The 26972-nt window shown below is 38.5% G+C and overlaps 2 protein-coding genes across 8 annotated transcripts in view; one reads left to right on the top strand and one right to left on the bottom strand.

Moving 5' to 3' along the window:
* The window catches only part of SLC49A4 (solute carrier family 49 member 4), a 130074-nt gene extending 114256 nt beyond the window's left edge, over positions 1-15818 (bottom strand). For 2 of the 3 annotated variants that reach the window (XM_081302821.1, XM_081302823.1), the window contains exons 1-2: positions 15192-15677; positions 2596-2689 (exon numbers count right to left, since the gene is read on the bottom strand). In XM_081302821.1, coding sequence (XP_081158947.1) covers positions 2596-2689; positions 15192-15540 — 443 coding nt within the window. In that variant the 5' untranslated portion in view covers positions 15541-15677. Of the gene's footprint in view, positions 1-2595; positions 2690-15191 lie in introns of all 3 variants that reach the window. The other variant, XM_081302822.1, reaches the window with a different exon arrangement.
* The window catches only part of HSPBAP1 (HSPB1 associated protein 1), a 73583-nt gene continuing 62252 nt past the window's right edge, over positions 15642-26972 (top strand). For 2 of the 5 annotated variants that reach the window (XM_081302819.1, XM_081302815.1), the window contains exon 1: positions 15766-17046. In XM_081302819.1, the coding sequence (XP_081158945.1) occupies positions 16983-17046 (64 nt within the window). In that variant the 5' untranslated portion in view covers positions 15766-16982. Of the gene's footprint in view, positions 15690-15744; positions 17047-26972 lie in introns of those variants that run through there. The other 3 variants (XM_081302818.1, XM_081302816.1, XM_081302817.1) reach the window with 3 other exon arrangements.

Raw genomic sequence — 26972 nt, 5'->3', positions numbered from 1 at the left:
ATTGAAAACATTCCCTCTAAAAACTGGGATAAGACAGGGATGCTCTCTTTCACCACTTCTATTCAACACAGTCCTTGAAACTCTAGCCAGAGCAATTAGTCAGAAGAAAGAAATTAAAGGGATATTAACAGGAAAAGAGAACTCAAACTAGCTCTATTTGCCAATGACATGATTCTATATTTAGAAGACCCAATAAACTCCACCAAAAAACTTCTAGAATTCATAAATGAATTCAGCAAGGTAGCAGGATATAAAATCAACACCCATAAACCAATTGTGTTCCTATACATCGGTGATGAATCAACTGAAAGAGAAATTAGAAAAACTACCCCATTGACAATAGTCTCAAGGAAAATAAAATATTTGGGAATCAATCTAACAAAAAAGGTGAAATAGCTCTACAATGAAAACTACAGAACACTAAAGAAAGAAATCGAAGAAGACTTTAGAAGATGAAAAGACCTCCCATGGTATTGGATAGGCAGAATTAACATTGTCAGAATGGCAATACTACCAAAAGCTCTAGATAGATTTAATGCAATTCCTATTGAAATTCCAATGGTGTTCTTTATAAAAATAGAAAAAGCAGTCATGAAATTCATTTGGAAAAATAAGAGACCCAGATTAGCCAAAGCAATCCTTAGCAAGAAAAGTGAAGCAGGAGGCATCATAACCAGACTTTAAGTTATACTACAGAGTTATAGTAACAAAACCAGCATGGTATTGGCACCAAAACAGACATGTAGATCAATGCAACAGAACAGAAGACACAGAGACAAACCCACATAAATACAGTTATCTCATACAAGACAAAGGTGCCATAAACATACATTGGAGAAAAGAGAACCTCTTCAACAAATGGTGCTGACAAAACTGGTAATCCATAAGTAGCAAAATGAAATTAAAACCCTATCTCTCACCCCATACAAAACTCAACTCAAAGTGGACTAAGAACCTAGGCATTAGACCAGAGACCCTGTGCCTGAGAGAAGAAAAAGTAGGCCCAAATCTCCATCATACCCACTTAGGAACCAATTTCCTTTACAAGACTCCTAAAGAGCAACAAGTAAAATCAAGAATCAATAAATGATATGGTATCAAACTAAAAAGCTTCTTCACAGCAAAGGAAACAATCAAGAATGTGAAGACAGAATCTACAGAGTGGGAGAAAATCTTTTCCACCTGCACCTCAGATACAGCATTAATATCCAGGACATATAAAGAACACAAAAAACTTAACTCCAAAAGAGCAAATTACCAATCAATAAATGGGTAAAGGAACTGAACAGGCACTTCACATCAGAAATACAATTAGTCAACAAATCTATGAGAAAAATATTCACCATCTCTAGCAATTAGAGAAATAAAAATTAAGACTACAGTGAGATTTCATATCAGTCCAGTCAGAATGGCAACTAAAAAACACAAGTAACAATAAATGTTGGTGAAGATGTAGGGGGAAAGATACGTTCATACATTGCTGTTTGTAAACTGATGCAACCACTCTGGAAAACAGTATGGAGATTCCACAGAAAACTAGGGATGGAACCACCATTTGACCCAGTTGTCCTACTCCTCAGCATATACCCAAAGAAGTTATAATGAGCATATTATAGTGATGTGGCCACATCAATGTTTCTAACACCTCAATTCACAATAGCTAAGCTATGGAGCCAACCTAGGTGCTCTTCAACAGACGAATGGATAAAAAATTGTGGTATATATACACAATAGAATATTAATCAGCCATGAAGAAAAATGAAATTATGGCATTTGCTGGTAAATGAATGGATTTGGAGACTAATCGCGCTAAGTGAAATAAGCCAATCACCTACAACCAAAGGCCAAATGTTTTCTCTGATATGCAATGCTAAAACACAATAAGGGGTGGAGGGAAGAGAAGTTCATTGGAATAGACAAGGGGAATGAAGGGGTGGGTAGAAATAGAAAAGACAGTAGAATGAATCAGACATAACTTTCCTATGTTCATGTATGAATACACAACCAATATAACTCCACATCATGTACAATTACAAGTAGGGGAAGTATTATTATACTCCATGTATGTATAATATGTCAAAATACATTCTACTGTCATGTATAACTAACAAGAACAAATTAAAAATAAATAAAAATTCTATTCATCATTCAGTGCCTAGTTTGACTCCTTCAAAAAAACTTCTTTCTGATACCCTCAGCTAAAACTTTTCCTTGTCTCATGGGGTAATTTTATACCTCTTCTATGTGTATATATATAAAATATATATACAAAATATATATATATATATTTTACACACACACACACACACATATTCTCTTACAGAGTGTATTCTATCATGGTTATTATAGCTTCAGAAGAGTATGAAAATTAACTTGTTCTTTTAGTTCCACAACAATTGGTATAGTGCCTTACATATGACAAGAAACTGAACAAATCATCACTTAGGGTAAAAAAATAAATGCTTCTATAAAGTAACCCTCCACTGACCATAAAAATGTAACTGTTTATTAAAAGCTTACAATTAAACATATACTATGTGCTTATAATAAAAGATAAAAATGCAGGAAAATTTTTTTAAAACTTAGAGGATTTACCGTCTTTTCAGCATTAAGTCTGATATAGGTATGCATCTTAGACCAGTTCCCAAAACCATAAGGAACGACGTTAGAAGCACAGTCACCCGAAGTCCTATAAAGAAACCAAAACATCCATATTAGTCTCTATTTTCACTTAAGTAAATTCAAGGTTAAAAATAAATGTTTTTCTTACTAATGACTAATGTAATAAATATTATATTCTAATATTATGACTCTTCTCTATAACCCCCAACATGAAAAAGGAATACAAACAACCCTACATGCTGAAAATGAAATGATTTTAACTTTAATAGAAAACTGGAATGATTATATTAATGATAAAGCTCTTATTTTACAAAATGAATATATAGAATATTTTGTTCAGATATAATAGTAAAAATATAGAAAATAATTTTAAAAGACTAGATATTTTAACTTGTATCCCCAATATAAAAATTCTAATTTTTAAATGTAAGGAGCTAATAAAAAAAAAACCTCTATTCTGTCCCTAAAGAGTATTTTAATGTGACAGATTATTACTATTTTTATTGGTGTACTGTGACTAGGTGTTTTGGGGGGTGGATGGGTACCGGGAATTGAATTCACTTGATCACTGAGCAACATTCTCAGCTCTATTTTGATTTTATTTAAAGACAGGATCTCACTGAGTTACCCAGGGCCTTGCTAAGTTGCTAAGGCTGGTTTTGACTCAAGAACTTGCCATGCTCCTGCCTCAGCCTTCCCAGCCGCTGGGATTTCAGGCATGTGCCACCAAGCCCAGATGCAATTAAGTTTTAATTTAATTAACTATATTAATTTAAATTTTCTCAAAAAAAGTAACAACTGGCCAACTACATATTTTATCTAATAATCAGGACAAACTCATACTAATGCTTGTTATGGGGTCATAGAAAATAATCCCTTATGGGCTGGGTATGTGGCTCAAGCGGTAGCGCGCTCGCCTGACATGCGCGGGGCGCTGGGTTCCATCCTCAGGCACCACATACAAATAAAGATGTTGTGTCTGCCGAAAACTAAACAATAAATATTAAAAAATTCTCTCTCTCCCTCTCTTAAAAAAAAAAAAGAAAGAAAATAATCCCTTAGGACTCTCTGATTAATACAATAACAGTTTTCTAATTTTTTTTTAATTTATCAGATGGTTTTCAGCTTAAAGGATAATGGTGTTAAAAAATAAAAAGCATGGCTTAGAACTTCAGAAAATAATACGCATCAGACAGTTTGGGCTTTTGCATTTCAAATATAATCAGTTACTTTTAAAATGTATGCCAATTGTTAGTCATGTGGATAAAAGGGGCAAAAAAGAATATACAAATATGTTTGGTGTACAAACAAGGTAACCAGAAATAGACACAATACTGACAGGATAACATAATGGAACTCTGTCTTCCTACTGTTGGAATGCAATACATTTGTTAATACTGAACTAATATTATCTTACTGTTTGTGGCAGCCACACCACACAGGTGGCTTATAACAAGTCTGGGTACAGATGGTCACAACCTTCAATTTTTTTCCCAAATCCAGTTATCACCTTGAAACCATTTCATATGAACAATGAACCTAAATGATTAATGCAATGTTTGTTTTTTTCCAGAAAAAAATTTATTTTGGTAGAAAGTATGGGGTTAAACGTTTGGTTTTCACAAGGCTTCTTCAATTTTGAGTCAACAAAATTATAATTATACATATCAAACACAGCAAGGAAAATAAATTTGATATCCAGATTAGGCAGATAAATGCTACACTAAGAATAATTTGTGATATCACCTGAGTTAACTTTATAATATTCTTATATAATCTGAATATTATAAATATAATTTGGCAGAAGGAATACCACAGATAATTGTGCTTCTCTGCAACAAGTAATGCATACATATTGCTCATTTACTGCTTCTACTAACAAAGCATAGATTTTAAAACCACATTATAGCCACAGGAAATAGAATGTAATTAATGAAAAGTACATACACAGTGATAAATATCCTAAAATTGCAAACATTGATCTTATAAGGTTATACCAAAAGGAATTTTATAGATTTGGGAGCCTAAAAAGCTTACATTGTACATAATGCTTATGTTTTCCTAAATATTTTGTAATTAAGGTAAGAGCCAGTAAACATGTAGTGGGGCATTGTTTACAGCCATATGGTCCAAATAACCAAGATTTTCATTGTTACTACTAAAGGCTAACACACTTTTTACTAAATTGTGCTTTTTAATCAAATGCATGACAATATAATAGCTACTATAAACTTTAAAGAATGAAGAAGTTGTGAAAAGCTGATTAAAACAATCTTACACAGCATGGAAGCTTTCTTGTTTAATTGTTGCCAAGTGTTGCTTAATCTATCCCAGTTAGGTACCCAATCTTGAATGGAATGCTTTCTTCATGTTACTCATACTTGGACAAGGCATGAATGTAATTCCATGTAATCAAAAAGATGTCATCTCACCCAGGGACGAGAAGTTATAAGGACTCCAGCAAAACAGTAGACTGCACTGCTAATCATATAAAAGTATAGTACATACAATAGGTATAGTATATGTAATATTAGACACTGATAATAAATGGTTTGTGTTCACTATTCGAAAAAAATAGTCATGTAGATCTTCTATATAGGCATATTTCAAAGGTCACAGTATTGGGATATGAATACAAATACCATGATGAAAAATATTATCAGAACAATTTTATTACACAAGAATAATTGAAAATAAAAATAAATTAATATGGCATCCAGACACTGCAGGAAGCTTCCTTTCAATAGATGAGATAGTTCCTTTTACTGGGTATCCACTAGATATAGAAGTGTAAATCGCCATAAACACACACACGAAGCAGGGAATAGTCAGCTGCTGCCACAAAGCTCACCTGGGAGGACCATCCTTGCCCAGGCTCCATAATTCCATCAGATGGAATGAAGACAAGCTCTTCTGCTCCTGACAATATTCTCTCCTCGCTCCCTACAATGTCACAGTCTTCCCACCCCAATTCACCTTGGAGAATATCAAGACTAATCACATTATATTGGACATAAGCACTCTAAAATGCACAGGTCATCCTTAACCCAGGATACGTTTCTGCATCCCTTAATCTGACCTCATCTCTACTACCCTCCAACTCCAGAAGCCTTTCCTCCACGCCTTCTGGAGGGCTCAGTCATTATCAGTATAACATGAACATTCCCAAGTTTGTCTCCAAATGGTATCTCCACCTTCTTATTTCCACTTAGGTATCTTCTCTGCTTCCCAACCTCCCAATCACTGTTACTCTCTATCCCAAAATTCTCCAGTCTTTTTTGCTCTCATGCTTAAAAGATGTTTTTTTTCATCATTGGTTTTAAGCAATATGATTATGATGTGTTTTTATGTAGTTTCTTCATGTTTCTTCTGCTGGGATTTCTAGATATGAGAGGTTATAGTTATTATAAAGTACAGACATTTATTTGCCACTGTTACTTCAAAAAATCTCTTTTTTTTTCCTATCACTCCTTCTTGTTCTATGCCTTTCTCACTTACCTCTTGTCTTCTGGGACTCCAATGATATGTATATTGGGCCACATAAAACTGCCCCACAGCTCACTGTTGGTCATGTTTTTTTTGTTCGTTTGTTTGTTGCTAGTCTTTATTTCTCTGTGTTCCACTCTGGATAGGTTCTGTTGCTAAACCTTCACACTCACGTTGATCTTTTCTTCTGCAACATTGAATCTCCTGTTAAAACCTACACGATCAATTTAAAATTTTCATCTGTAGAAGTTTGATGTTGATCTTTTTATGTTTTATTTTTACATTTTTGGCAGTACTGGGGACTGAACCCAGTCACTCTACCACTGAACTATATCCTCAGCTTTTTATTTTAAAAATTTGAGACAGGGTCTTGCTAAGTTGTCCAGGCTGGCCTCAAACTTGAAATCCTCTTGCCTCAGCCTCCCATGTAGCTGGGATTACAAGTGTGCACCACCAAGCATATCTCTTCCTAGGTTTTCTATGTCTCTTCTTACCATGCTCAAGCCTTCTTCAATCCCCTACTTACAGAGGTTTTTTTCCATTCGGACCCTTGGGAATGTGAACTGTTCCCAGCCACATGTGAACTTTGGGAACTCTACTGCCTGCTCCTCTCCAATCTTGGGTAGTTTCCTCACTTGTACCTGTGCTCAGGTGAAGACTCAAGAGGCACTCCCTACAGACCCACAACTTTCTCTGAGGATTCTTCCTCTCTGGGACTCTGTCCCAAGACTTCAGTTACACTGGCCTTTTCCAATTCTTAACTTTTTGTCCTCAACTTAGAAAACTGGTGGGTTTTGTCTGGTATCCCATTTCTCTGTTGCTACCTGGAAATTCTATCTAGGTAGTAGAATGAAGCAATGGTAGGGATCATTGGTCTGCCTTCTCCATTGTCCAGTGTCTGAGAACCATCATTTCATTCATATATATGTATGTGTGTGTGTGCGCGCGTGCGCGCATGTTTTAGCTGCTTAAGATGAAAGGATAAATTCAGCTCATATTTTTCCCTCATGGCCTATTCTGTGTGTAATCACAGCCATTACTCTGTGCTGTGATTATCTACAGACCACCAAACACCTGCCTCCAGGTCACTCACCCCCACTGCTTAAAGATGTCTTGGCTCATTATTACTCCTTGGGACACCACACTTTCACAAATCTGTTGATTTCAATACCCACTGATGGATTTTTCAATATCGTGACCTCTTATTCCATGACCATGTTTAACCTACTTTGGTTGTCCACACTTTCAATTACACTCTGACCATATATTTACCATAATTGCATCTACAATATAATCTCAATCCCAAGCATCCCATTCTTCAACCATCCTCCTCTTCTTCCCACTCATTCCCTCTCATATACTAATATGACAATGATTTTTTAAAATTGTTTTATTTATTTGTTCTAATCAGTTATACATTATAGCTGAATGCTCTTCAATTGATTGTACACAAATGGAGTACAATTTTTCACTCCTCTGGTTGTACACGAAGTAGAGTCACACCATTTGTGCAATCATACATGTACCTAGGGTAATGATGTCTATTTCATTCTACCATCTTTGCTATCCTCATGCCGCCTCCCCTCCCCTTTGGCCAATCCAAAGTTCCTCCACTCATCCCATGCCCCTCCCCCATTATGGATTAGCATCCACTTATCAGAGAGAACATTTGACCTTTGGTTTTTTGGAATTGGCTTACTTCTCTTAGCATGATATTCTCTAACTCCATCCATTTGCCTGCAAATGACATAATTTTATTCTCTTTTATTGCTGAGTAATATTACATTGTTTATATATACCACAGTTTCTTTATCCATTCATCTACTGAAGGACATCTAGATTGGTTCTACAGTTTAGCTATTGTGCATTGAGCTGCTATGAACTTTGATGTGGCTACATCACTGTAATATGCTGTTTTTACATCCTTTGAGTATAGACCAAGGAGTGGGATAGCTGGGTCAAATGGTGGTTCCATTCCAAGTTTTTTTAAGGAATTTCCATACTACTTTCCAGATTGGTTGCACCAATTTGCAGTCCCACCAGCAATGTGTATGAGTGTGCCTTTCCCCCCACATTCTTGCCAACACGGATTGTTGCTAGTATTCTTGATAACTGCCATTCTGACTGGAGTGAGATGAAATCTTAGCATGGTTTCGATTTGCATTTCTCTAATTACTAGAGATGTTGAACATTTTTTCACATATTTGTTGATTGATTGCATATCTTCTTCTGAGAAGTATCTGTTCAGTTCCTTAGCCCATTTATTGATTTGATTGGGTTGTTTGTTTTATTGATGCTAAATTTTTTGAGTTCTTTATATATCCTGAGATTAATGCTGTATTTGATGTGTGTGTGATAAAAATTTGCTCACATACTGTAGGCTCTCCACCTCATTGATTGTTTCTTTTGCTGAGAAGAAGCTTTTTAGTTTGATGCATTCCATTTATTGATTCTTAATTTTTTTTTTCTTATGCTATAGGAGTCTTGTTAAGGAAGTTGGGATCTACTCCGACATGATGAAGATTTGGGCCTACTTTTTCCTCTAGTAGGCATAGGGTCTCTGGTCTAATGCCTAGCTCCTTGATCCACTTTGAGTTGAGTTTTTTGCATGGTGAGACATAGGGGTCGAATTTCATTTTGCTACATATGGATTTCCAGTTTTCTCAGCCCCGTTTGTTAAAGAGGCTCTCTTTTCTCCAATGCATGTTTGTGGCACCTTTGTCTAGTATGAGATGACTGTATTTATGTGGGTTTGTCTCTGTGTCTTCTATTCTGTTGCATTGATCTACATGTCTGTTTTGGTGCCAAAACCATGCTGGTTTTTTTTTTTTTTTTTTTAACTATAGCTCTAACTTAAACGCTGGTTGTGATGCCTCTTGCTTCACTTTTCTTGCTAAGGATTGCTTTGGCTAATCTGGATCTCTTATTTTTCCAAATGAATTTCATGATTGCCTTTTCTATTTCTATGAGGTATGACATTGGGATTTTAATTGGTATCACATTGAATCTGTATAGCACTTTTGGTAATACTGCCATTTTGACAATGTTAATTCTGCCTATCCCAGAGTATGGGAGATCTTTCCATCTTCTAAGGTCTTCTTCAATTTCCTTCTTTAGTTTTCCTTACAGAGGTCTTTCACCCCTTTTATTAAATTGACTCCCAAGTGACAATGATTTTTTTTACTCTAATAAGGAATGACAATTTTAGAGCCTACAACTTTATCTCATTCATCTCATTCCTTGTTAATCCTATTCACCTGGTAAAACTACAACTCTGGTTAAATCTCTCTCTTTATGTCTCTGCCAACTCTGCCCATGCCTGCACTTGCCCAACAGAACAGGTTGAAGGAAAACACACAACCATGATAACTGGTCTCACTTCAAATTAATCACCAATGACCAAGCCCTCAGTGCTGCCAAATAATCCTGCTACAATTTCCAAGCCCACATGTTCCCCACTTTCCTAGAAAACAGTTCCATAAATTATTCTCTCCCCAAGAAATACTCCCCTATGCTCACTCATCAGGTGATAATTTTGTTTCCATTTTTCTGAGGCATATAAACAAAATTAACATCTACAAGCTTCTACCAACCACCATCTGCATCTGTATCTATAAACTCAGTATCTTCTGTTACTACTGAAGAATTAGCTGTTACTGCTTCTGAGGTCAGTTTACCTGTACTCTAGAAGACTGCATCTCATCTTGCTTACTCAAGGACACAGCTACAGCAATTCCACTCTGCCTCTCCAGCATCATCAATTTCCCCCTGACTCCATTAGAATACCACATTATAGAGATAGGCTTCAATATCTCTTAACTTTAAAAAACAAAAACCAAAAAACCCCAGTAGCACATTTTCTTGACTCCAGTCCCATTTCTCTGTTGCCCTTCAAGGCATAACTTCTCGAAAGAAGCATCTACACTCACCATCTCCAATTCTTCTCCTCCCATTTTATCTTGAACTTACCCCACCACTCCAGTGAGACTATTCTTTTAAAGGACACCAAATATCTCCATGTTGCTAACTCCAATGTCTATTCTCAATCCTCCCTAGCTTGTTCTTTTTTACTTGCACTACTTCTAAATACTGGAATGCCCCAGGGTTCAGTCCTCACCTCTTCAGAAGCTACATTTCTCTCCACAGGTGATCCCACCCGGCCCCAAGACTTTAAATAGTATTACATCTGACAAAGACTATAGTTTCAGGGATCATTTCTATAGTTTGTTACATCTGACAACTCCTGAAATTACTGTGCAGGTGTCTCCCCTGAATTCCATACTTGTATATCCAACCAACATTTTAATCAATCTTAGATATCTAACAGGCATTTCCAACTCCTAATCTCCATGCCATCCGTCTCCCAACTGTTCCTTCCACAATCTTGACCTCAGTAAATCAAAGCTCTATTCTCCAAATTACTAATATTATAAGGTTGAAAAACATTAGACTCCTCTCCTTCCTTCACACTCTACAACAGACCCATTAACAACACTTTTGAGTTTACTTTCAACATCTATATACAAACTAACCACTTCTCAAATCCTCCATTGCCATAACCTGAAGGAAGCCACCATCAGCTCCCTTCTGGGTTATTCCACTAGCCTAACAGGTCTCCCTGCTCTGGCTCACATTCTTAAGACAATGGTAGAGTCTTCATTTTGCTCAAGTCTCAGAGCCTTTCAACGGTGAGCCCTTCCCACTCCTTAATGGCCCAGGGCCTTCCCTTGGCTTTCAAGGCCCTCCCTGAGCCAGTTTCCCATTCCCTCAGGGATCCTCTTACCACTGTTTCTTTCAAGGGCTCTGCTCCAGTCTCATTGTTTATTCTTGGAAACGCCAAACAAGTTTAGGACCTTTTGTCTTTGCTATTACCTTTGTCCCAAACAGTCTTATCTGGAATCTACGAGGCTGGCTTCCTTTTTCCATCAAGTATCTACTCAAACACTGTTACTAAGTGAGGCTTTCCCTGACACCCTCTGCACCTGATCATGTTCCCTTCATTCTTTTTTTTTTTTTTTTTTGGGGGGGGGGCAGGGGCAGCAGGGGGAGGTACCAGGCATAAAACTCAGGGGCACTTGATTACTGAGCCTCATCCCCAGCCCTATTTTGTATTTTATTTAGAGACAGGGTCTCATTGAGTTGCTTAGCCCCTCGCTTTTGCTGAGGCTGGCTTTGAACTTGCAATCCTCCTGCCTCAACCTCCTCAGCTGCTGGGATTACCAACATGTGCCACAGTGTTGGCTCCCTTCATTCTTAACCTGTTTTTATTTTTTCCAAATCATATATTAACCTCTGACATACTAAATATTGAATTTTAAAATTTGCTTCCTGGATCTTCTCACTAGTTGTAGACTCTACCCCAGTGCTTTGCATACATTTTATTATTATCTTCTTGAAGCTTTCTTCTCTTGGTTTCTAGGTCATATTTGCTCTGACTCTCCTATTATCTCACTAGCTAGTACTTTTCTGTTTCATGCTGGTAAATAAAAAGGGGAGGGAAGGTGTAACATACATCTTAGGAAGATAAAAGGTCTTCTATGCTAAGCTGGGTGGGATCTGTTGCAGATCTGTTGCAGCATGATATTAAGCTCCCAGTGAAAGCTCAGAACTTGTGTTCTGTGTGTACAGATGAGACACCTGCAGTATAATAGCCAACGTATGAAAATACATTACCTTTGTCCTACTGGAAAGAAAAATTACTTCCTAACAGAATTTTCAAATTTATCTTTTATTGCTTCGACCAACGGAAAAAATTTTTAAAATTGAAGGATGGGATTGTAGATCAGTGGTAGAGCGCTTGCCTTGCATGTGTGAGGTACTGACTTCGATCCTCAGCACCAAATAAAAATAAATAAATAAAATATTGTGTCCTTCTACAACTAAAATAAAATATAAAATTGATTTCACCATATAGTTATAATAACTATGAATGAATTTCTAAAATGATTTATTTTATGAAATGATTAGGTAGCTTCTAATATATCTGGTCATGAATAATAGATAAAATTATAATAAGAACGGGGAAAATTAACATTTTTCTACCACAAAATCAAGGTTGACTAAATTTAAAGAATATTGAAAAATGTTTCTGATGAAAAGAAAAATAAAAAGAAACTACAAAACAGCATTTTCCTCCATTAAACAAAAATTATGTTTTGGACTGAGCTTCTATACTATGATCCAACAGGTCAGACCACCAAACCAAAATGGAGTCCCTTATGCTAAATAATCAAATGGAAACTTTAAGGATGTTATTAAAAACAGGCTAGTTTTTCCTGAAAATAGATTTTAGTTTACATGAGTCAGTATAATAAGGAAGTCCCCCTTACTTTGACCTTTACTAAAAAGTGAATAGCAGTAATCTGACATTAACCAATCAGGTTTTTTTCCTATTATTTTTGTTTCCTTGTTACACTTTATAAAACCAACTCTACCCAAGGTACAGTGGTGCTTGTCTGTAATCTCAATGATTCAAGAGGCTGAGGGAGGAGGATTGCAAGTTTGAGGCCAGGCTTGGCAACCCAATAAGACTGTGCCTCAAAATTAAAAAGAAAAAGGGTTGGGGATATAACTCAGTGGTGAAGTGCCCTTAGATTCAATTTCTGGTACCAAACAAACACCACACACACTTACTCTTTGCTTTTTTCCAAGGAGAACTTTTATTCTATTTTGTAGAATGGAAGCTGTCCAATTCATTAATCACAAATAAACTCCTATTCTACCTATAATTAAATTAGTTGTAATCTTGTCTTTTGACACTTCTAAATGTTGTTCTTGGCTAAACTTTTAAGGAATGAACAAAGAATTGTCAGATTAGAGAAAAAATAAGTAGAAATAATATGTTCAACATGCAAACCTAGACTGTATCTTAGACTAGGAAAAAAACTGGAAAAATTGATGAAGTCCAAGTAAAGTCTATAATTTCATTAAAAAGCAAGCAAGCAAACAAACAAAAATCACCAAAACAGAATATCTCCATTCAGAACATGAAATCCTTTCTCAGCATTTTGCGCACATCTTCTGTGTTAGTATCTACTCAACCTGAAAGTTCTATACCAGTCAAGACACACCCTTCCAAGACTGAATAACTTTTATTGTTAGAAGGTTCTTCCTTGTATTTTGTGGTGTCACATTCCTTATAACTTAATGCACTTCAGTTCTTCCTTCTAGACCTATATATATATTATAGTCTAATTCCTCTTTTACTTGACCATCACATATTCTACATTCTGCCTCAAGTTTCTTTTTCAAACTTAACTTATTCTGTTCCCTTCTATGATTTTTACCTAACCATAATTTTTGGGGGGGGGAAGTTTTGGTTTTTTTACAACCATGGTTTTTACAACCATTATCATTACTGTCACACATTTTTAAAATCTGGTTTGTCAAATGACCTTAAATATCAATGCTCAAAACCAAACATTAGTATAGAGAATTTCAAACCATTTCTCTTCTTGTTCTGGACACTATGCTCTGTGCCCAAAACTGTCCTCCTCTTTTAGCAGTTATATCACATTATTGGTTGTGAATGAATTCTCAAATCAACAGTTCCATAGTCTTTTCTATATAGAATATTCCTATGAAGGAACTGTCAGGATGGGAGACCATCACCCTATTCTAGTCTCTTAATAACAAATAATTTGAATGCTAACTATGTGCCAGACAATTGCAATTCTATGTCTACCTATGCTTGACTTGTGATAATCTGAATATTTGTATCTCCCTCAATCCATATGCTGAAATCCTAACCACCACAATCATGGAATTAGGAGGAGGAATTTTGGGAGTTGATTATGTTATGAGGGAACAGTCCTTATGAATAAGAGTAATGCTTTTATGAAAGTGATCCCAGAGAGATTACTGGCTTTTTCTCCCATGAGACATTACAAAGAAAAGACCACTGTGCAGGAAGTAAGTCTAACCAGACATGGATTCTGCCCAGGCCTTCATCTTGGCTTTCCAATCATCCAGAACTGTTAGAAATAAATTTCTGGGGTTGGGGTTGTAGCTCAGTGGTAGAGTGCTTTCCTAGCATGTGTGAGGCACTGGGTTCGATCCCTGGCACCACATTAAAAAAAATAAAAAAATAAAATAAAGGTATTGTCTGTCTACAACTAAAAAAAAATAAAAATAAAAAAGAAATAAATTTCTGTTGTTTATTAGGCACCAAATTGATAGCATTTTGTTATAATGGCCCCAGTGGACTAAGACAATGTTCCAAATCTTATCAAAGAACTAATTTCATAAATACTTATAAAAGGCTGAACTAACAGAAATTATACAAAGTAATCCCAAATCATTATCCAACTAATAAACCTAAAGTCTTGTACAACAGCCTCTTGAGGGTAAATCATCACTATAAATCTATTTGCCCATACTTACGTGGGATAATTCAATGTTTTCTCAGCCCTGTGAACTTTTGTTTATTTTTGCTCCTATCAGAATCATACTGGCAGGTGGTAAAATTAGATGTACATAGTATCCTATGCATCTCAATTGAGAAAGCCACCTGGTCACATACACACATTTTAAACCTGTCCTGCACCACCTTCAGAAAACCAAGCGTCAGATCTGAGTTTTCCAATAGCTTTTCCAGGGCTGGAATCATCTATGATCAAAGCCAACTCATTACTTCCTTACATCTGGACATAATCAATCTATTTTCTGACCTCTCACCCTCAACATGCCCAAATCCCTTTGAAGTCAAAGCATTAGTCATTTTTGTCAGGTGTAAATAACATTCATAGCATGTGCACTTCGATGCTCTGATGTCCACAATGTGTAAAATCTGAAACATTCAAAGATCGCTTAAATCCCTACAGTTGCAGAAAGGGCCTTGATTTAAAAATAAATAAATAAACATTTGCAAGGCAGTTTCCCCATATTTATTTGTCTCTTTGAGGACAGAGGGTTCCTAACTCAGAAACGGGATGCCACCAACACTGGGTCACCTCACACAACCCCTAAAACCAAGCCCAGAGAAGCGGCTGGCAGGCCTGGAGCTAGGGCAGGCGCTGACTCCCCAGGGAGTGACAGCACCTGCAGAGACCCCCACACACCCTGCCCACCCCGCGACCCCTTACCTCTCTTGTCCAGGAGCCACATGAACGCGAAGCAGGGCAGGAAGCCAATGGGCCCCCACAGGACAAGCAGCGCGATGTCCCAGCTGGAGAAGCCATAGGCCTGACGCGCCGAGTTCTGGATAGGGCCCCAGGTGTTCCAGACCAGGCCCTGCGCGAACGCCAGCAGCGAGAAGAGCAGCAGCACTAGCCAACGGCGCCCGTACACCCGTCCCGGACCCGGGCCAGCGGCGGGCAGCGCCACCGCCACCGCCGCCGCCTCCCGGCTCCTGCGCGCAGCCCCGGGCCCAGGCCCGAGCCCGGGCCCCAGTAGCGGCTGCCGCTCCTCGTCGCTACTCCAGCCTGCGCCCATGGCCACGCCGCCCGCCGGCCCCTGCCCGGAGCAGACTCGGTGGCCGCCTACCAGCCCACTCAGACGCGGCGGGAGGAGCACCAGTCGGAGCTGCTGTGGTCGCCCTCGGCCTCCCGGCCGTGCTTGGTGCGCCTGCGCCACCCGAGCCGGTGGGTGGGGAGGCGGGGGGAGGCGGAGGTCCGCCCCGCCCTCAGGCACTGCGAGCAAACACCCGCGCGTGGAAGAGCTGGGGTCGCAATGAGAGAACCGGGAGGAATTGTAAAGGCAGTGAGGAGCCCGGTTGGCCCGGGAGAGGGAAACTTCCAGGGAAACTGCAGTAGAGGAGGTTAGGCAAGCCACCCGGGGGTTGCTGGAGGAAGTGCCCAAGTTTGCATCATGTGCCTAATAAACAACTCGGTGACCTCAGGCCACTTAACCTAATGCTTGCTACTATATTGGGTTTAGTTTTATTTGGTTTATAACTTCAGAAATTATGGGGGGGGGGATTGATGGAATAAGATCGAAGTATAGGAGCGTGCCAGGGGATGGTATTACAAAAATATCTTGTGCCTTTGTTTTTTTAAATAAGTACTACCTAGTATAATGTGTCACCTTTTTGTCTTACATATCCAATGCCACATGTAATATTTTTACCCATTTTGTCTATCACTTAATAGGCGAACAGTAAGATTGTGTTAAGGTTGTAAGATTTCTGCCCCAAAGTGACCTAGATCCATCTTCGGTTATGATTTTGAACAGACTAAGGGTAAACAAGGAAAAAACTGGGGGTTGTTGATCTCTTGACCAGGCAGCCACTTGTTTGTTTGTTTTGATATATAAATCCAGAAGCCTGACAGCTGTCAGAGTCCTTAAGAACTCAAGTGGAGCAATTTGGCTTGTCTGGATCGGGAAATGAGTCACAGGGAGAGCAATCAAAGGACACTCTGCCCGAGGTTCGTATTCCCGGCAGTCACAAAAACGAGATGGAGTCACGCTGCTGCCAGAAGGGGCAGAGAAGTGAAAGACAGTCACTGTGCTGGTCTCCGCGGCTGGTCAGAGTGGCTGCAGGGACAGCGAACGCACAGACCAGGCCCACCGCCAGGAGCCCCGCAAAACAACAAACCACCCCCTAGGACTCCAATCCTGTGGGGTGGGGAAAAGCCAAGGAAGGATCTGACTAGAGAACGAAAGACTAAGCGAAAGAAGCTAAGGTCTGGAGGATGTGAGGAGCGCCACAACTCAAACCACGCGTTCGGTGCTTGGGACCAAAACAAACCCGTGTGGCCCCGCCCAGAGATGGTCACGTGAGGCCGCGGCGGAGGCGGCGGTTCCGGCGAAGCTGGTGGAGCAGCTGCGATTCCTTCCTGTGGTGCTGCTGAGGACCCCAGGCGGGCCCTGCGCGGACTCCACTGCACGTTCACTCCTTTGGGTTCTGGCGGAGCAGAGGCCGCCTCGCGCTCTCCATGGCAGCGGGCTCAGAGGTGAGCTCTCACCTTACCCTGGAAGCTACAGCTGCAGGGAACCAAGGTAGGTGCCAGACTGAGGTCATCCCCTAAATGCAAACCCGGTCCCTAGGGATCCACCGGGCTCCTCTCTTGTGGCCCTTTGAGATTAGCCCCATCCCAGGTCTCTCCCGCCTTGCATTCAATTATGAAGAAAAAGAACTTGTTTTCATAAATGGGAGTTTTCGCAAATAGTGGTATCCAGATTTTTGATCGTTGTACAGAAATCCTAGGGCAGTGCTGTTGCACGCACAAGGGCGTTCTAATGTGAGAGTGGACTAAAATTAAATTTGTGAAACTGGAGGTAAGGGGAAACAGTGTGGGACTCTTGTGAACAGGGATCATGGGCTTTTTATTCGTTTTCTGTGGAACTTTGGTTTAGTGAATGGGTGAAGTTTGCTGGCCCAGGAGCTGGTGTTTCCTGTTAGCATTTAATGAAATGATTGCTCCTTGCATGGGCCCTGTTCTGCATACTGCCACGGGATCCAGAAACTTTTAAATGTTTATAACAGAGCCTAGAGCCTATCCCGAGAACTCACAGTGAATAAAGGAACCTGGAAAGAAAAAAAGAATGACTAATAAGTGGTCTCATTAATGCTATCCATAGAACACACTCACTCAGTGACAGTTGTCACCATGAGGAGGGATCCCAGTGGGAAAAACAAAAATATTTCAAGGAGGGAATAGTTTGAGGTCAATGTTTATGATTGGACAGGATAGTAACAAACTCTGGTGTGGTGCTGGGAGCTCTGGAAGACAAGGAGCAAAAAAACACAAGATGGATGTATTTGGAGATCAAATAGTTTATCCAGAGGTGTAGATGCCCATTCCCAGCTGAAGGAATAAATTATAACCTCCTACTCTCTTGACTTCTTTCTCCTGCCTTTATAGCTCATTTGCTTATGTACCCCAGGAGACAATTCCTGAACTTCAGTTATACCTCCAATCCATTGACCCTTCCATTGTTATACACTGCACTCTGACCATGTTTGAGGGCATGTCATAGTTTATCATTATGAGTTCTTTCTTGAAAATACACTATTCTCTTGGCCCTCCCTGCATTTTATTCTGACAAAACTTACACTGAATGAACGCACCCTTTTGCACTCTCTGTATCTACACCTGTCTAGCCGAACATTGCTGCAAAAATTCTGCATGGACCTGTGGATGTAGCTCCAAGGCAGAGCACTTGCCTACCATAGGGGAGACCCTGGGTTCCATCCCCAGCACCAGTTGATGGCAGTATAAAAGGAGAATGCTTAAGCTCTTGAATATTCTTTCAGGATGGACCTGAGATTCTTCTGATGCTCTTTTCTAACTTTCTCCTTTGTCAGTTTCCTCAATTTTAACTCCTTTTGCCACCTCTTTCATTTTATAACTCTATAATTCAGCTAATGACCTTTTAAATCAGGACAGTTCTTTATCTAGTCTATCTTCCTTTTATCCTCCTGCATCATCAGATCCTAGATCAAATCATCTATATTTTTTACCTAAACCCCTAGTATATCTTCCTGACCAGTGTCCCTGTTTCCTAACTTGTGCCTCTCCAATTCCTTCTCTGTTCAGCAGCTGACATTTTTTTTTAATTATTTTATTGTTGGTTGTTCAAAACATTACATAGTTCTTAATATACCATATTTCACAGATTGATTCAAGTGGGTTATGAACTCCCATTTTTACCCCGTATACAGATTGCTGTGTCACATCAGTTACATTTCCATTGATTTACAAATTGTCTTTCTGGTGACTGATGTATTCTGCTGTCTATCCCATTCTCCACTGTCCCCCCTCCCCTCCCCTCCCCTCCCCTCCCCTTCTCTCTCTCCACCCCCTCTACTATAAATCGTTTCTTCCACTTATATAATTTTTCTCCTACTCCTCCTTTCCTCTTATATGTAGTTGTGTATAACCCTGAGGCTCACCTTCCAATTCCATGCAATTTCCCTTACCTCTCACTTTCCCTCCCGCCTATCATCCCTGTTTAATGTTAATCTTCTTCTCCGGCTCTTCGTCTCTACCCTGTCCTTGGTTACTCCCCTTATATCAAAGAAGACATTTGACATTTGTTTTTTAAGGATTGGCTAGCTTCACTTAGCATAATCTGCTCTAATGCCATCCATTTCCCTCCAAATTCTATGATTTTGTCATTTCTTATTGCAGAGTAATACTCCATTGTGTATAAATGCCACATTTTTTTAATCCATTCATCTATTGAAGGGCTTCTAGGTTGGTTCCACAATCTTGCTATCGTGAATTGTGCTGCTATGAACATCGATATAGCAGTGTCCCTGTAGCATGCTCTTGTTAGGTCTTTAGGGAATAGACCGAGAAGGGGAATAGCTGGGTCAAATGGTGGTTCCATTCCCAGCTTTCCAAGAAATCTCCATACTGCTTTCCAAATTGGCTGCACCATTTTGCAGTCCCACCAACAATGAACAAGTGTACCCATTTCCCCGCATCCTCGCCAGCACTTGTTGTTGTTGGACTTCTTAATGGCTGCCAATCTTACTGGAGTGAGATGGTATCTTAGGGTGGTTTTGATTTGCATTTCTCTGACTGCTAGCGATGTTGAGCATTTTTTCATGTACTTGTTGATTGATTGTATGTCCTCCTCTGAGAAGTGTCTGTTCAGGTCCTTGGCCCATTTGTTGATTGGGTTATTTGTTATCTTATTATCTAATTTTTTGAGTTCTTTGTATACTCTGGATATTAGGGCTCTATCTGAAGTGTGTGGGGTAAAGATTTGTTCCCAGGATGTAGGCTCCCTGTTTATCTCTCTTATTGTTTCTTTTGTTGAGAGAAAACTTTTTAGTTTGAGTAAGTCCCATTTGTTGATTCTGGTTGTTAACTCTTGCGCTAAGGGTGTCCTATTGAGGAATTTGGAGCCTGACCCCACAGTATGTAGATCATAGCCGACTTTTTCTTCTATCAGACGCCGTGTCTCTGATTTAATATCAAGCTCCTTGATCCATTTTGAGTTAACTTTTGTGCATGGCGAGAGAAAGGGATTCAGTTTCATTTTGATACAAATGGATTTCCAGTTTTCCCAGCACCATTTGTTGAAGATGCTATCCTTCCTCCATTGCATGCTTTTAGCCCCTTTATCAAATATAAGATAGTTGTAGTTTTGCGGATTGGTTACTGTGTCTTCTATTCTGTACCATTGGTCCACTCGCCTGTTTTGGTACCAGTACCATGCTGTTTTTGTTACTATTGCTCTGTAGTATAGTTTGAAGTCTGGTATTGCTATACCGCCTGATTCACACTTCCTGCTTAGCATTGTTTTTGCTATTCTGGGTCTTTTATTATTCCATATGAATTTCCTGATTGTTTTATCTATTTCTACAAGAAATGCTGTTGGGATTTTGATTGGGATAGCATTGAATTTATAGAGAACTTTTGGTAATATCGCCATTTTGATGATGTTAGTTCTGCCTATCCATGAACAGGGTATATTTTTCCATCTTCTGAGGTCTTCTTCTATGTCTCTTTTTAGGGTTCTGTAGTTTTCATTGTATAGGTCTTTCACCTCTTTTGTTAGGTTGATTCCCAGGTATTTTATTTTTTGGGGGGATATTGTGAATGGAGTAGTTGTCCTCATTTCCATTTCAGAGGATTTGTCGCTGATATACAGGAATGCATTTGATTTATGCGTGTTGATTTTATATCCCGCCACTTTGCTGAATTAATTTATTAACTCTAATAGTTTCTTTGTAGACCCTTTTGGGTCTGTTAGGTATAGAATCATATCGTCTGCAAATAGTGATAATTTAAGTTCTTCTTTTCCTATTTTTATGCCTTTAATTTCTTTCGTCTGTCTAATTGCTCTGGCCAGTGTTTCGAGGACTATGTTGAACAGAAGTGGTGAGAGAGGGCATCCCTGTCTTGTACCAGATCTTAGAGGGAATGCCTTCAATTTTTCTCCATTCAGAATGATGCTGGCCTGTGGCTTATCATAGATTGCTTTAACAATGTTGAGGTATGATCCTGTTATCCCTAATTTTTCTAGAGTTTTGAACATAAAGGGATGCTATACTTTGTCGAATGCCTTTTCTGCATCTATCGAGATGATCATATGGTTCTTATTTTTAAGTCTATTGATGTGGTGAATAACATTTATTGATTTCCGTATATTGAACCAGCCTTGCATCCCAGGGATGAATCCTACTTGATCATGGTGTATAATTTTTTTGATACGATTTTGAATCCTATTCGCCAGGATTTTATTGAGGATTTTTGCATCTAGGTTCATTAGAGATATTGGTCTGTAGTTTTCTTTCTTTGAAGTGTCTCTGTCTGGTTTAGGTATCAGGGTGATGTTGGCCTCGTAGAATGTCTTTGGAAGTTCTCCCTCTTTTTCTATTTCCTGAAATAGCTTGAAAAGTATTGGTGTTAGTTCCTCTTTAAAGGTTTTGTAAAACTCTGCTGTATACCCGTCCGGTCCTGGGCTTTTCTTAGTTGGTAGTCTTTTGATGGTTTCTTCTATTTCCTCTATTGTTATTGGTCTGTTTAGGCTGTCTATATCTTCCTGACTCAATCTGGGCAGATCATATGACTTAAGAGATTTATCGATGCCTTCACTATCTTCTATTTTATTGGAGTATAAGGATTCAAAGTAATTTCTGATTATCTTCTGTATTTCTGAAGTGTCTGTTGTGATATTGCCTTTTTCATCCCGTATGCTAGTAATTTGGTTTCTCTCTCTTCTTCTCTTCGTTAGCATGGCTAAGGGTCTGTCAATTTTATTTATTTTTTCAAAGAACCAACTTTTGGTTTTGTCAATTTTTTCAGTTGTTTCTTTTGTTTCGATTTCATTAATTTCAGCTCTGATTTTAATTATTTCTTGCCTTCTACTTCTTTTGCTGTTATTTTGCTCTTCTTTTTCTAGGATTTTGAGATGATATATGAGATCGTTTATTTGTTGGTTTTCAGCTGACTTTTTTTTAAGGAAGAGAAGGATGTGGCTCAATGATAAAAGGCTTGCCTAGCATGTTCAAGGTCTTAAGTTCGATCCCTAGCATAACCAAAAAACAAAATGTGTCACTCGCTTACTTAAATATTTTGAATTAATTTCATTGCACTTAGAACCTAGAATAAATGTCAAATTTCTAACTATGCCCTATAAAATGTTTAGTTTAGGTTCTGCCAACTTTCACTCACCTCTTCCTACTTTTCACATAGCTGACTTCTTCATGTGTCAGAGTATGTCAGCACCTGAGTCCTTCCCAGACCAATCTATCTGAAACAGTCTGTGGGTGTCCCCACCCTCCACGCCCCTAGATGTTTTATAATGCAGCATCTATTTCATCATTTTACTATTACCATCTGTAATTACTTTTTTATTCCATTTGATATTGAATACTTAAGGGCACGACCTATATCTGCTTCATTCATCACCGTGTGCCCAGTAACAGGTAAAGTATCGGGATATAATATTTTGTTGAGTGAATGAGTAAGAGATCTCTGTGCCAAGTCTAGAGACAAGAGGAGAAAGCGTGTTGACGTAATCCAGGAATCAAAAGAGATTGCTATGAGAAGTGGTGAAAAAAGAGGGATCCCAAAGGTCACATTATACCATTTAAGAAGCCTGACCTTTAAAACAGCAGGAAGCCTTTGAAGAGGTTTAGTTAGGGGAGTAATGTGATCAGTTGTAGTTTTAGGAAGATCACTCTGGCTGAAGGGTTGCAGAATAAATTGTAGGGAGTATTTAATCCCTCAGTGCCTCAGTTTCCTCTTCTATGAAATGCATGATAATTGTGAAAATTGAAGACCATATATGTTCATCCAGCATAGTATCTGGCAGGATTAAATATTAAAGAATGGTGACAATTTTTATTAGTAATAGACAGTGCTAGCCTTGGTGACCAATAGGAAATTGGGAGGAAAAAAGAGAAACTAGGTGTAAGTTTGGAAGCTGAAGAACAGTAGGTAGTTGGAAGCAATGTTGAGTTTTTTTTTTTTATTGGTTGTTCACAACATTACAAAGCTCTTGACATATCATATTTCATACATTAGATTGAAGTGGGTTATGAAACCCAATTTTACCCCAAATGCAGATTGCAGAATCACGTCGGTTACACATCCACAATTTTACATAATGCCCTATTAGTAATTGTTGTATTCTGCTACCTTTCCTATCCCCTACTATCCCCCCTCCCCTCCCCTCCCATCTTCTCTCTCTACCCCATCTACTGTAATTCATTTCTGTCCTTGTTTATTTTCCCATTCCCCTCACAACCTCTTATATGTAATTTTGTATAACAATGAGGGTCTCCCTTCATTTCCATGCAATTTCCCTTTTCTCTCCCTTTCCCTCCCATCTCATGTCTCTGTTTAATGTTACTCTTTTCTTCCTGCTCTTCCTCCCTGCTCTGTTCATAGTTGTTCTCATTATATCAAAGAAGACATTTGGTATTTGTTTTTTAGGGATTGGCTAGCTTCACTAAGCATAATCTGCTCTAGTGCCATCCATTTCCCTGCAAATTCTATGATTTTGTCATTTTTTATTGCTGCATAGTACTCCATTGTGTATAGATGCCACATTTTTTTTTATCCATTCATCTATTGAAGGGCATCTGGGTTGGTTCCACAGTCTAGCTATTGTGAATTGTGCTGCTAAGAACATCGATGTGGCAGTATCCCTGTAGCATGCTCTTTTAAGGTTTTCAGGGAATAGTCCGAGAAGGGCAATAGCAGGGTCAAATGGTGGTTCCATTCCCAGCTTTCCCAGGAATCTCCAAACTGCTTTCCAAATTGGCCGCACCAATTTGCAGTCCCACCAGCAATGTACAAGTGTACCCTTTTCTCCACATCCTCGCCAGCACTTGTTGTTGTTTGACTTCATAGTGGCTGCCAATCTTACTGGAGTGAGATGGTATCTTAGGGTGGTTTTGATTTGCATTTCTCTGACTGCTAGAGATGGTGAGCATTTTTTCATGTACTTGTTGATTGATTGTATATGCTCCTCTGATAAGTGTCTGTTCAGGTCCTTGGCCCATTTGTTGATTGGGTTATTTGTTATCTTATTGTCTAATTTTTTGAGTTCTTTGTATACTCTGGATATTAGGGCTCTATCTGAAGTGTGAGGAGTAAAAATTTATTCCCAGGATGTAGGCTCCCTATTTACCTCTCTTATTGTTTCTCTTGCTGAGAAAAAACTTTTTAGTTTAAGTAAGTCCCATTTGTTGATTCTTGTTATTAACTCTTGTGCTATGGGTGTCCTATTAAGGAATTTGGAGCCCGACCCCACAATATGTAGATCGGAGCCAACTTTTTCTTCTATCAGACGCAGACTCTCTGATTTGATATCAAGCTCCTTGATCCATTTTCAGTTAACTTTTGTGCATGGCGAGAGAAAGGGATTCAGTTTCATTTTGTTTCATATGGATTTCCAGTTTTCCCAACACCATTTGTTGAAGATGCTATCCTTCCTCCATTGCATGCTTTTAGCCCCTTTATCAAATATAAGATAGTTGTAACTTTGTGGATTAGTCTCTGTGTCCTCTATTATATACCATTGGTCCACCCGCCTGTTTTGGTACCAGTACCATGCTGTTTTTGTCACTATTGCTCTGTAATATAGTTTGAAATCCGGTATTGCTATACCGCCTGATTCGCCCTTCCTGCTTAGAATTGCTTTTGCTATTCTGGGTCTTTTATTTTTCCATATGAATTTCATGATTGCTTTATCTATTTCTACAAGAAATGCTGTTGGGATTTTGATTGGCATTGCATTAAACCTATAGAGAACTTTTGGTAATATCGCCATTTTGATGATGTTAGTTCTGCCTATCCATGAACAGGGTATATTTTTCCATCTTCTAAGATCTTCTTCTACTTCTCTCTTTAGGGTTCTGTAGTTTTCATTGTATAAATCTTTCACCTCTTTTGTTAGGTTGATTCCCAAGTATTTTATTTTTTTTGAGGATATTGTGAATGGAGTGTTTTTCCTCATTTCCGTTTCAGAAGTTTTGTCGCTGATATACAGAAATGCCTTTGATTTATGCGTGTTGATTTTATATCCTGCCACTTTGCTGAATTGATTTATTAGTTCTAGTAGTTTCTTTGTAGACCCTTTTGGTTCTTCTAGGTATAGAATCATGTCATCTGCAAATAGTGATAATTTAAGTTCTTCTTTTCCTATTTTTATGCCTTTAATTTCTTTCGTCTGTCTAATTGCTCTGGCCAGTGTTTCGAGAACTATATTGAATAGAAGTGGTGATAGAGGGCATCCCTGTCTTGTTCCAGATTTTAGAGGGAATGCCTTCAACTTTTGTCCATTCAGAATGATGCTAGCCTGAGAATTAGCATAGATAGCTTTTACAATGTCAAGGTAAGTTCCTGTTATCCCTAGTTTTTCTAATGTTTTGAACATAAAGGGATGCTGTACTTTGTTGAATGCTTTCTCTGCATCTATCGAGATGATCATATGGTTCTTATCTTTAAGTCTATTGATGTGGTGAATAACATTTATTGATTTCCGTATGTTGAACCATCCTTGCATCCCAGGGATGAATCCTACTTGATCATGGTGCACAATTTTTTTCATGTGTTTTTGTATTCGATTCGCCAGAATTTTATTGAGGATTTTTGCATCTAGGTTCATTAGAGATATTGGTCTGTAGTTTTCTTTCTTTGAGGTGTCTTTGTCTGGTTTCGGAATCAGGGTGATGTTGGCCTCATAGAATGAATTTGGAAGAGCTCCCTCTTTTTCTATTTCCTGAAATAACTTGAAAAGTATTGGTATTAATTCTTCTTTAAAGGTTTTGTAAAACTCCGCTGTATACCCATCCGGTCCTGGGCTTTTCTTGGTTGGTAGTCTTTTGATGGCTTCTTCAATTTCATCCATTGATATTGGTCTGTTCAAATTGTGTGTATCCTCCTGACTCAGTCTGGGCAAATCATATGACTTAAGAAATTTATCGATGTCTTCACTATCTTCTATTTTATTGGAATATAGGTTTTCAAAATAATTTCTAATTGTCTTCTGTATTTCTGTAGCATCTGTTGTGATATTGCCTTTTTCATCCCGTATGTTAGTAATTTGAGTTCTCTCTCTTCTTCTCTTCGTTAGCATGGCTAAAGGTCTGTCGATCTTATTTATTTTTTTCAAAGAACCAACTTTTAGTTTTGTTAATTTTTTCAATAGTTTCTTTTGTTTCAATTTCATTGATTTCCACTCTGATTTTAATTATTTCTTGCCTTCTGCTACATTTGCTGTTGTTTTGCTCTTCCTTTTCTAGGGCTTTGAGATGAAGTGTGAGCTCATTTATTTGTTGGTTTTTTCTTTTTTTGAGGAATGACCACCAGGCGATGAATTTTCCTCTTAAAACTGCTTTCATTGTGTCCCATAGATTCCGATATGTTGTGTCTGTATTTTCATTTATCTCTAAGACTTTTTTGATTTCCTCCTTTATGTCTTCTGTAACCCATTGATCATTCAGTAACATATTGTTCATTTTCCATGTGATGTAGGATTTTTCCTTCCTTCTTTTATCATTGATTTCCAGTTTCATTCCATTATGATCAGATAAAATGCATGGTATTATCTCCACCCCTTTATATTTACTGAGGGTTGCCCTATGGCATAATATATGGTCTATTTTTGAGAAGGATCCATGTGCTGCTGAGAAAAAAGTATATCCATTTGATGATGGTTGATATATTCTATATATGTCAGTTAAGTCTAGGTTATTGATTGTGATATTGAGTTCTATAGTTTCTTTATTCAACTTTTGTTTGGAGGATCTGTCCAATGGTGAGAGAGGTGTGTTGAAGTCACCCATGATTATTGTGTTGTGGTTTATTTGATTCTTGAACTTGAGGAGAATTTGTTTTATGAATGTCGCAGCACCATTATTTGGTGCACAAATATTGATAATTGTTATGTCTTGTTGGTGAATGGTTCCTTTTAACAGTATATAATGACCTTCTTTATCCCTTTTGATTAAC

Source organism: Spermophilus citellus, assembly GCF_964194105.1.
Source record: "Spermophilus citellus genome assembly, chromosome: 7".
Taxonomy (NCBI): domain Eukaryota; kingdom Metazoa; phylum Chordata; class Mammalia; order Rodentia; family Sciuridae; genus Spermophilus; species Spermophilus citellus.
The sequence above is the reverse complement of the archived record's forward strand: the minus strand, read 5'-3'. Positions and strand labels throughout refer to the sequence as shown.